The sequence below is a fragment of the Chrysochloris asiatica genome, unplaced genomic scaffold, assembly GCF_000296735.1.
Source record: "Chrysochloris asiatica unplaced genomic scaffold, ChrAsi1.0 scaffold00103, whole genome shotgun sequence".
In the NCBI taxonomy this organism is placed as follows: Eukaryota; Metazoa; Chordata; class Mammalia; order Afrosoricida; family Chrysochloridae; genus Chrysochloris; species Chrysochloris asiatica.
In genome coordinates, this window is record NW_006408621.1 from 9,301,613 (window position 1) to 9,313,897 (window position 12,285).

The following is a 12,285-nucleotide window of genomic DNA, read 5'->3' on the forward strand; positions in this document are numbered from 1 at the left end:
GTAGCGAGGCCTTAAATGTGTATGCATCAGGGATGTTTTATCAGTCACGTGGGGCTCTGGAGTTGTTGGTGTTTAGCATACTGTTCTTGGGCAGTTCTGTGCTGCTTCCCTCCTTGATCCAGCCAAACAGTATAGAAGTGGACACTCCCACAGACAAATCTCACCAACCCAGAGTAAAGAATTCTTTCCCAGTGGAAGGACAAATGGAGCCAGTTGGACCACAAGAAGATAGGAATCAACACATTGGGCATTGAAAGCAACATTAGCGAGATTTTAAACCACTGATTTCAATTCCCAGGTTATTTAATTGCTGCAAAGAGATTGCCAGGATAAAGGAATGTTCATTGTTATGATAATAATTTAAAAGCTGACACGCTTTAGTGATTTAATATTTTCTGGATTTTCAAAACCTTAAAATGTTTTTGCATAACAGTACCCTGGAAAATTTTTCTTGATCCACAGTGAAGATAAACTGCTGAAACTGAGAACAGTTTTATTTCTCTTTGGGATATCTTCTTGATGAGAAGAGCAAGAAATAGAAACTTGGAATCAAAATTTAAAGATTTCTTATTTAAAAAAATATAGTCAAAGAATAGGAACCTCTGATCAGAACACATCATTCTCTTCAAACAAACAGGAAATGTTACAGGACATGAGATGAGCTCAGGGTCATCTTTAATTATAATTATCCCTGGACATTTTAGATTTCCTTGACCAGGATCACTTTCTCTTGAAATTCGGACTGTTGAACTCCTTCTAGTCATAGATTCTGGTTTATGTAGACTTTTTTTTTTTTCCCCAAACGAAAGTTCTCACATAATTTATTAGTCAACTTCTTTAAATGCGGAAGCATAAAAATAAAGGAAGAAACCAGAAGTTTTGCAAAACATGTTCCATTGATCAAATCTTGGCAAAATTGAACTTGCTATGGTAGGGTTGCTATGAGTCGGAACCGACTCCACGGCACTTAACAACAACAACAAATGGTAGGGTGTTAGGACCTGGGCCTGTTATGTGCTGCACCATCACATGTGTGACTCCTTAGAGACCCAGCTTCGCTCTTCTCCAGTGTCTTCTCTTGGAGTTGTATCTGATCTTATTACCATTTTCATTCAAATCCATTGGGGAATGGGACGATTCTGTATCGAATCCATTGGGGAATGGGATAATTCTGCATTTGTTTCTTGGCCAGAAATCTCTTGATCGTGAAAGTCTTATGAGAAGACACAGTGAAGATGGAACGTAGCAGCAACACTCACACAGATGGCGAAGAAAGGAAGAGCTTATGTAGACTTTTCACCTTTATGGTCTTAGATAACGGTGCTCATTGGAGTTGTAGAGTTGGCATGTGTGTTCTTGGTTTTACTCTCCTTTGATGCCCCTTGGTTTTATTCCCCCTCCAGCTGCAACTCACAGTGACCTCATGTATGTCAGAGTAGACTGTGTTCCATAGGCTCCTCTCTGTTGTGTGCCATCGAATCCAACTCATTATGACTCCATCAGACAGAGTAGAACTGCTTCATAGGGTTTCCGAGGCTGTAAATCTTTACAGGAGCAGAAAGCCTCATCTTCTTCCTGCAGAATGGCTCGTAGTTTTGAACTGCTGACCTTGAGGTTAGCAGCCCAACTTGTAAACACTACACTACCAGAGCTCCTCGAGTTGTGAAAAGTAAATGAAATTACCAAGAATAGAAGAGAACTGGCCCTCCTCAGACTGCCCATTTCTCAGCACTCTAACCTTGTTCAGATTCTGTGTCAGCGCTGTTCTCCCTGAAACCAGACATCTGAGAGTCACATTGTCATTCTTGGAAGCTCTTAAGGATTTTTTTATTCTCCCTTGGTTTCGTGACATACTATTTCTCATCTTTGGCTAACCCTCCTTCCTGTGATATATTGTCTTACATCAGACTTCACCTGGCTCAGGGACTATTTAGGGAAAAATTTGCTTTTGCTAAATACTAGAAATGCCAATTCTGTCATCAGCAGAAGACTAGAGGAAGGAAACAAATATAAAATGAAAATTATAGGAAAATTAGAGCTTGGATTTCGGTATTTCAGTAAAGATGACTTTTAAAATACATTTATAGAAAGCCTGCTACAGGAGACACAGTTACAAATACTTCCTAGACTAGCCAAATGCCTTGTGGGATTGGTTTACTGCATTGAAAGGCTGAAGACCATAGTCTCATGACATAGTTCATAATATTTATGTTCTACATCCTAGTATCTGGCATCTTAATAATTTGTGAGTGGCCATCAGAGATACAACTATTGGTCTCCACTCATCTGGAGCAAAAGAGAAAGAAAGAAACCAAAAACTACGAAGAAACTTGTCCACAGGATTAATACCCTATATGAACCACAGTCTCATCTCTTTTGAGACCAGAAAACTACATGGTGCCTGGATATCAGCATCATCCATTCTGACCAGGGACACAATAGATGGCCCCAGATAGAATGGGTGAAGAATGTAGAACATGACTCAAATTCTTTAAAAAAAGGTCAGACCTTCTGGACTGATAAACTAGAAGAACTCTCAAGTCTATCTCCCAGAGACATCCTTTAAACTTTGTACTGAATCCATACTCTAAACTCATCTTTTAGCTAAATTTACAGATTGACCATTAAAAAATAGTATCACCTGTGAGTATAATGTTCCTTTAAAAAAATTAGATCAAATGATTAACACAGATGAGAAGGCAGGGAGAAGGGGCAGGGAAGCTAGATTAATGTAAACTGAACAGAAATAATGAGAATATTGACTCGTTATGTAAAATGTAAACAATATCACTGAACAATATGTGTAGAAATTGTTAAATGGGAGCAGATTTGCCCAATGCTCTTGCTTTTAGAGAGCAAACTTTTAACACTTTAAAGATTTAAATACTTTTAAGTATTTATTGTGAATCCAAGTAACATTATATATAACTTCATTTTTTTCCTCTATGTATGATGGTGTTTATTGGTCCAGTTGTGAGGATTTTTGTTTTCTTTACATTGAGTTGTGATCCATATTGAAGGCTGTAGCCTTTGATCTTCATCAGGAAGAGCTTCAAATCCTTTTTGCATTCAGTAAGCAAGGATGTATCATCTGCATTTTGCAGGTTGTTAATAAGCCTTCCTCCAATCTCGATGCCACATTCATTTTCATATAGTCCAGTTTCTCAGGTATTTGCGCAGTGTACAGATTGAGTATGTATGGTGAAAGGATACAACCCTGGCATACAACTTTCCGGATTTTAAACCACACAGTGGTCCCTTGTTCTGTTCAAACAACTGTCTCTTATTCTATTTACAGGTTCCACAGGAGCACAATAAAGTGTTCTCAAATTCCCATTCTTTGCAATATTATACATAGTTTGTTATGATTGACACAGTCTAATGCCTTTGCATAGTCAATAAAACACAAGCAAACATCTTTCTGACAGTCTCTGCTTTCAGCCATGATCCATCGAACTTCAACAATGATATACTTCATTCCACATCCTCTTCTGAATCCAGCTTGAATCTCTGGCCGCTCCCTGTTGATGTGCATTTTTAAATCATCTTAAGCAAAATTTTATTTGTGTGTGATATCAGTGATATTGTTCAATAATTTCCACATTCTGTTGGGTCAGTTTTCTTAAGAATGAACTCAAATATGGATCTTTTACAATCATTTGTTCAGGTAGCTGTCTTCCAAATTTCTAGTGAGGGCTTCCAGAGCTTCATTAGTTTGTTGTTACATTCCAGTTTGTTTTCTGTCAGTTCCTGGAGCCTTGTTTTTCACTAATGTCTTCAATACAGCGTGGCCTTCTTTCTTCACTAACATTGGTTGGTGGTCATATGCTACCTCTTGAAATGGTTGAACACCGAGCAATTCTTTTTGGTATAATGACTCTGTATATTCTTTCCGTCTTCTTTTGATGCTTTCTGCATCATTCAATACTTTGTCCATTGAATCCTTCAATACGGCAAATTGAGGCTTGAATTTTTTTTCATTTCTTTCAGCTTGAGAAATGCTGAAAGTGGTCTTCTCTTTTGGTTTTCTAATACCAGGTCTTTGCACATTTCATTGTAATACTTTATTTTGTGTTCTAGAGTTGCTAACTGCTATCCTGAATTTTGTGTTTATAATTCCTTCGCTTTTATTTATAGTTTCACCTATTGCCTCAACTCCTAAACAGTATTGTTTGATTTTTTTCAGTACTTTAATTATGTTGTGGTGTGGCGCTGCAGGATAATGCGCCGGACTGCAAGGTCAGTTTGAACCGAAAGGTCAGTGGTTCAAACCCACCAGCTGCTCTTCAGAAACCCTGTACAAGGTTGCTGTGGGTTGGAACCAACTCGACAGCACTTAACAACAACAATTATGTTTTTGTCTATGATTTATTTTTACACTCAACCTTGTTGAAAAGGATTGATTCTGTCGTATGTAGCTCCAATTCATACATTTTACTACTTTATAGTATTCTATTATAGGAATGGAGTCCTGGTGTGACGCTGTGGGTTAATGTGCCAGACTGCAAAGCCATTTGAACTGCAAGGTCAGCAGTTCAAGCTCACCAGCTGTTCCTCGGAAACCCTATACAGGGTCGCTATGGGTCGGAACTGACTCAACTGCACTTCACAACAACAACAACTGTAAGAATGGGAGCACAGTGGCTTCATACAATAAGCACTGGAGTGCAAACCACAGGATCTGTCAGCTGCTCCACAGGAGAAAGATGAGATTTCTGCTCCTGCAAAGTTTTAAAGCTTCAGAAACCCAACACAGGGTCGCTATGAGTTGGAACTGACTCAAAAGCACTTAACAACAACAATTATAGGAATTCACTGTACAGCTTTTAAAGTCGATTTTACTACTGATAGAGATTTGTATTGTTTCTAGTTTTTTACTATTTCATAACAAGGCTAGAATACACGTGCAGTAGTAGGGATAAAATTGTCCTAAGTTATGTGCATTTCCAACTTTACCAAATAATAACAAATTGTTTTCCAAAATGATAAAGTTAAACTTCCACCAGCAGTGTACAAGTATTTCCATTGCAAATTTGATACTGTCATGCTTTTTAAAATATTTTTTATTTTTAAATAATTATAGACCTACAGAAGAATTACACAATAGTACAGAGATCCAAAAATTAATTAAGAAAACAGTTTTATTTATAAGAGCATCAAAAAGAATAAAGTACGTGGAAACATTAAACAAAAATAAGTACAAAACTTACACTTTGGAAACTACGAAACTTTGTTGAAAGAAATGACAACCTAAATAAATGTAATGACCTCCCATGTTCTTGAAGATTTCACATTGTTAAGATGGCAGTTCTTCTCAATTTGATCTACAAAATCAATGCCTTCTGTGGCACTGTGGATTAATGCAGTGGACTACAAAGTCATTTTGAATCACAAGGTTGGCAGTTCAAGCTCACCAGCTGCTCTTTGGAAATCCTATATAGGATTGCTGTGGGTCAGAACCGGCTTGATGGCACTTAACAACAACAGCATCATCAAAATCTCAGCAGGCTTCTTTGCAGAAACTGACAAGCTGATCCTAAAATTCATTCTAAGTGGGTCAAGTCAGTATTAGAAAAGAACGAAATTGAGGAGGATTCACACTTCCCAATTGTGAAACTTAGTAAAAAGTTACAGTAACCAATAAAGTGAAGGACAGACATATAGCTCAATGGAATAGAATTAAGAGTCCAAATATAAACCTTCATATTTATGGTCAATTGATTTTCAACCAGTGTACCAAGATATATCAGTGGAGAAGGAATAGTCTTTTCAACAAATGGTACTGGGACAGCAGGACCTCCATATATGAAAGAATGAAGTTAAATCCCTGCCTCGTGTTGTTGTTGTTGTTAGGTACCCTCCAGTCAATTCTCATTCATAGCAGCCCTCTGCACAACAGAACAAAACACGCTGTCCAGTCCTGTGTCATCTGCACAATTGTTATGTTTGAGCTCACTTTGGCAGCCACTGTGTCAGTACATCTAATTGAAGGTCTTTCTTGTTTTCTTTGACCCCCCCACTTTACCAAGCATAATGTCCTTCCACATACTGTCTTAAAAAAAAAACGAAAAAATAAATAAAACCTCAAAATGGATCAAAGACCTAAAGCTAAATTTGAAATGGATCAAAGAGCTAAAGCTAAAACTGTGAAACTCTTAGAAGAATAAATGGGTAAATCTCCACGACCAGTACTTTCTCAACTATGACTCCAAAAGCACTACAACAAAACTAGATAAACTGATACGTATTGTTGTCGTTGTTAAGTGCCGTTGAGTCGGTTCCAACCCATAGCAACCTTGTATAATGTTTCTGAGGAGCGGCTGGTGAGCTTGAACTGCCGACCTTGCTGTTCAAATGACTTTGCAGTCCAGCACATTAACCCACAGCACCACACCAGGACTCCATATTAGATTTTCATATAAGATACATATTAGATGTTCAATAAATAGCTGTCAAATATTTCATGAATTTGGCAGGTAATCCACTTTCCAAAAAAAAAATCACAATACCTACCCAATTAAATATTTAATAGATTACTTTGGAGAAGATTCACAAAGTTTGCCTGCATTTAGGTGGAAATTGAAAACAATCTCTGAGTAAAATATCCTAAAGAATGTTTAAAGATAAAAATACCTTCCTGTTTACCTGTTCTGGTACAATGAATTTTCATATAGAAAATACCTATTTTTTTGTTGTTTTTTACTAGTTACAATGAGGGGAGGGAGGGGCTTCAGAAAGGTTATATATAGGAAAATGGGATTAAAAGATAATGGAATTTCTCCACAAACTTCTAGGTGATAATCGCAGGTAGCTGTTAATTAACATCAACGTCCATTCAAAGAAAAGATAGAAACCAAATTGAACAAATGAAATCAACAGAACCCTTTAAAACTCTTAATTTTAAAGGAGAATTTGGTGTTTTAAATAATTATCCCAACAATAGCTTGATATGCCTAGAGCTATTTTAGATGTTTGCATACATCATAAGATGTAACTTTGTGATATACAAAAATAGTGATACAATACTAAAAGTTTCATAACGTCAAAAAGTTCATGAAAAATTCCATGATCTTTGCATTCCATAGTTTTCCATGAACTTTTTTAACCTCCCCTCTTGTTTTCAAATGTATTGAGACTACGGCATACTTGGGTAATTCCGTTCATTTTATTAATTTGATACATAAACCCAACATGCACTGAGGACCTCCCATGCTCTAGATACTGTACAAGGTTGTCTTTATGCAAAAGTAAAGAATGTTCTACCTTTTAAAGCTTTTAATCTAGTGTCATCTTTGGCCATCACAATATATTTTCCTTTTTCTCACGATGTTTTGTTGCTAAATCCGGGGGGGGGAGGCTTATGTGGTTATATTAATTTGTCCAAGGGCTATGCCCAAAGTCTAATTTTTTTCCCTCAAGTAGCCTGTATTAGCTATTTGCAGCAGCACTTTTTATGTAAACAGAATTTAATTCATCAGAGATTTCATACATTCCATACATTCAACTGCTTTCACTCACTATATAAGAATATTCCCTGTTGTCACTTGTATCAAGTGTGGGGACCAAGATGAAAGAGTGTTTATGAAAAAAATAAAGGAAATACACTTTCTCAGAATTGTAGTGAACAATATGAAAACGACAAAATATGTTCTCTGTAAGTCTCTGTATGTACTTACTACCCAGTTTCTGTTAACACTGTCTTAAGTTTGTCTCATGATACTTGTGTTGTATGTATATAAAAAGGACAAACTCTTCTTTTCTTCTTGTCAGGTGTCCTTGTAGACTTGGGTCTGGAGGAAAATGGGACAGCTCATCAGAGAGCAGAGAAATATGTTGTTCGTCTAGACAATGACATCCAAACCAAGTTTGACATTTTTCTGAGAAAAGTGAAACAGAACCCGTACACACTGTTTGTGCTAGTTCATGACAACTCCCATGTGGACCTAACGAGGTGATTGCTTCAGAGTGAGCAAATACAATATTTTTTCTACTGCAGTAGATGGTACATGATAAAATATTTAGAAGATGATGATTTGAAAGCCCAGGAAACCTAACATAAGATGTCTTACAAGTAACATTCCTACCCTTCCATTGTTTTCTCAACTCTTTTCTTTTAACTTTTTATTGTGGGTTGAGTGACGCTCTGTCAACTCAGTTAAACCAGCTGTTGATTTTGTTTTGGCTATACTGGGGGCAACTTAAGAAAGTCCAGTTAGAAATACTGTCTTAAAAGCATTGCACAACTCTGCTGCTTCAAAGAATGAGTGGTAATAAGGAGGTTGAGATTAATGAACTCCCAGAAGAGAAATTTGCTTTCCCTCTTACAAGTCTCTCCTCCTCTCCAGTTCTTTTCCTTTTCTTTTTTCTTTCTCTTCTCTTCCTTTCTCTCTTCTCTCTAACCTTTAACAGCAGTAGAGAGTCCACTTGATTGACCAGATTGCTCTAGTTGATGGCTTGAGAGCAGATCTGAAACCTTCTCCAGTTTGCCAGTTTAGACAAGAGAAAGTCCTATTTCTTCAATGAACTTATTAATAAAAGAACAGTAAGTGTGGAAGTGTAGAACCATGGTTACTCAGAGATAGAATTGTAGTCATTTCCTGGTATGTGTGTAGTGTGTGTGTGTGTGTGTGTGTGATATGTTTTCAGATACTCTTAGAATTGCATACCATGGTCTGTCTTCACCATGTTGGAGTTGCTAGGAGCCATAGAGTTGGTTTTCACCCACTGGGTGGATCTTGGCTGTGATCTTTACAGAAATAGTTTGCCTGGTCTTCCTCCCATAGCATCACTGGGTGGGTTTAAACCCCTAAACTTTAGCAGCTAAATAGTAGCTGAGTGCTTAACTGTTTGGACCACCAGGGCTCCTCCCTCACCATATACAGCAAGGATGGGGAACCTTTTTTTCTGCCAAAATTTATAACATAATTCACAGGCCATACAAAATTATCACCTTAAAAATTAGTCTGCTATATTTGGTCAAACATTTATCTAACTCACTCCTAATATGATGGCTGCAACTGCAGTTGCTTTGGCAGGGCCAGACCAAATGATTTTGTGTGCCTTGTATGGCCCACGGGTTGGACGTTCCCCACCCCTGGTAATAGAGCAAGGTAAATTTGGGGACATCGTAAAGTATTTATAGATTTTCTGTTTGGCAGGAGACACTGGGGTTAATAATTTGCAAGTTTTGGGGTCTGTGATAGAAATGTCAGAATTACAAAAGCACTTGTTTAGAAGTCAAATGTATTTGGCACTCTATAATCTTAAATTTAGAGCCATAGATAGGTACATATAAAATTTTAGGTAACTTGTTAAATTTAAGGTGGTGGTGAGAAAGGAAGAAGAAAGAAAGAAATGCAGGTCAGCTATTACTAGTATTCTTTGAGCAGAGGCAGTATACTGAAGGCATCCCTGAAGGCACTGGGTGTTATCTCTGAGAATAGAGATTGGGTCTCTATGACCTTAATTCCCCAGGACATTGAGATTATTTCTTTGAGAATGAAATGTGGGGATTTTAGGTTGCATGGCAACCTCATATACCCAAATTGAAAAGAACCGAAAATGATCAGAGATATGAAAATCTTGGTCATGGAAAGGGTGAATGTAGCAGTGGAGGGAAAAAGGAGAGTGACTTTACACAATGGGGATCCCTTCCTACTTTGGACTTCTCTTGGGTACAGATCATTACAAGGTTGTAAGCTCCCTTATTCAGGTGAGCTTTCAAAATGGATCCTTCTCACTTCCTGAGAGGTAAATCGAGGAGGGTAAACTGAAAAGCAGAGGGGTGGGGTTATCCCTGAAACCAGCCTGAAATGCTTAAGAACCTAAATTTTTCACTTCGAAATCAACATTCAGTTGTTTCTACTCCTGCTCCCAATGTAAAACAGCTGGAAAAATAAGAACTAAAACAGTATGTCGATTTGAGTATCTGCTTCTGCGGCTAATCAGTTAAAATCGGAGGCAATAACTTGTCTTTCAATGTTTCTTCAGTGTAATTTCGGGCTCCTTGTCTCATGGTGAACCCAGTCATGGATTAGCTGATAGAGTTATTAATTGCAGAGAAGTTCTGGAAGCTTTCAACCTCCTGGTGCTCCAGGTGAGCTCCTTCCCTTACACTCTGCAGACCCAGCAGTCCCGAGTCAGCTCTAGCAATGAAGTTCATTGGATCCAGCTGGACAACATGGTGAGTCTCTCTCTCTCTCTCTCTTTCTCTCTTTTCCTCTCTGATACACAGTAACGTTCTCACTTCCCCCAGGAATAGAATCCTATAATAAAATGCGGTTATGGTATTTGTTAACTATAGTTCAAGCGTTCAAAAACATAATTAACAGTGCTTCATCTTCCAAGATTTACTTACTTATTTTTTTAAGTATTATAAGGCTAAAGACTACTAAGCAATGTCATATATAAAACAAATTAGGTGATTCTTCTTTAAGTTGTCCTACATACACAGAAATCATTTATCCTGTATTGTTTTTGTTTTCTTATATCCTATATTGTTTTTGTTTTCTTATATCCTATATTGTTTTGTAAACAAGCTGTGGTAATATCGGACATCATAATCAGTTATCTTGATTCTCTTTTTTGCTTTTAAATTAGTGCTGATTAATTTCGATCTAAGACCAAGGATTTTTATTGTCCTCTTGGGTGGATTCTTGTCATGTTTAGTCTTACTGACCTGTATCACTGTTAATTAGTCGCCTGCTCCCTTGCCCTTGGTAACTCAATTTTCCCCTTTAGTCAGTTCTCTCACCATCTAGTGGCTGCCACAGGGGATGATGTGCTATTACATTAAAGGACTCCGTAGTAAAATTTCAAAATGTGTTGAGAGTAACCATCTCAACATTGTACACACCCAGGTCTTTACCTTTTTTTCCCCCTCTAACTTCTAATACTTAAAAAATACTTTCTATGACCTATAAACTATATGCTAAATAACCTAAAGAGGTTCATAAAAATAAAGACTAGTCATTAAACAATATTTAACATACTGTATACTTAAAAAAATCAATATGTTTAAATAAAAGACACTAGGAATGTCTTATATAAGAATAACATTTCTGTATTTACCAAGGAGCTCTTGTAGCATAGTGGCTACAAGTCAGGCTGCTAATCTCAAGGTCAGCAATTTGAAACTAGCAGCTGTTTTCATGGAAGAAAGATGACACTTTCTGCTCCCATAAGGATTTACAACTTCAAAACCCTATGCAGGGTCTCTGTGAGTTGGAACTGACTCCAGGGCACATAACCAACCAACCGTTTATCAACCCAATGCATTGATTGCATTCTGTTATGAAGTTGGTAAGGTGTCCCAGCTGTAAGGGGTTTGGGTCACTGGCAAGCAGTTCTTTTGGAATAGGAACTGTTTTTTAGGGTGTTTTTTTATTTTTGTTTTTTAAAATGGGAACAAGACTGAGAAGGAATATGAAAACCGAGTCATACAAGATAAAGCTTTCCCAGATGATGATGTGTCCACAGACCAGTTGAGAAGGGAAATTTAGATGAATGATTTTTTTCCATCCTGAAATAACTTCTTTGACCCAGTTATCCAGAACCCAGAAGGAAATACACAAGAAGGTTTCAAAGTCTGTGAAATAGATACTGCTCAATCTGTACACTTTGATTATCAGAACATACTCTTGTTCTTAAGTGCCATCAAGTAGGTCTGACTCATATATCAAATGGCTTTGCAGTCTGGCACATTAATCCACAGTGCCACACCAATATTCATATATATATACCTTTTTTTTTTTTTTTTAAAGTCACTAGTAGTTCTGTGCCTTCCATGTGAGAGACCTAGGGTCACCATGAGTTGGTGGCTGGTTTGATGGCAACAAACAATAACAACATTTTTAAAGTTGCCTTATTACCTTTATGAAATGAGTTAGAGAGTGAATAAAAATGTCAGCACAAAATATAATAAGAGATTTCAATAGGCAATGTAGAACAAGAAGAAATGAATGTAGAAAAGATGCAAGAAAGTAACAAAATTAAAAGATACACATGAACTCCAGAGGATTCTTTAATATTCTGAGGGCTATTTTATTTAGGGACAAGCAGTTTGTCACACCTCTCAGATTCCACTGAGGGCATCCTTGTGTAATATCCCAAAATAGTTGTTCATTTTCATAATGTTGACAAGAAGGGAGAGAGATTAAATGCTATGTATTCTGTTTAAGAAGGCAGAAAAGTACATACATTCCATTAAAAAATAAAGCTATTCTTAAAAGATACGCTGTTATGAAGTATCACTAAACAATGTTAAAAGAATTAAAAATTTTTAAG

At 37.1% G+C, this 12,285-nt stretch overlaps 1 protein-coding gene across 1 annotated transcript in view; it reads left to right on the plus strand.

Moving 5' to 3' along the window:
• The window catches only part of GREB1L (growth regulation by estrogen in breast cancer-like), a 146,945-nt gene that overhangs the window by 102,775 nt on the left and 31,885 nt on the right, over positions 1 to 12,285 (plus strand). Inside the window, exons 14-15 of the mRNA XM_006867286.1 lie at positions 7,771 to 7,951; positions 9,991 to 10,183. Of these exons, the coding sequence (XP_006867348.1) occupies positions 7,771 to 7,951; positions 9,991 to 10,183 (374 nt within the window). The remainder of the gene's footprint in view (positions 1 to 7,770; positions 7,952 to 9,990; positions 10,184 to 12,285) is intronic.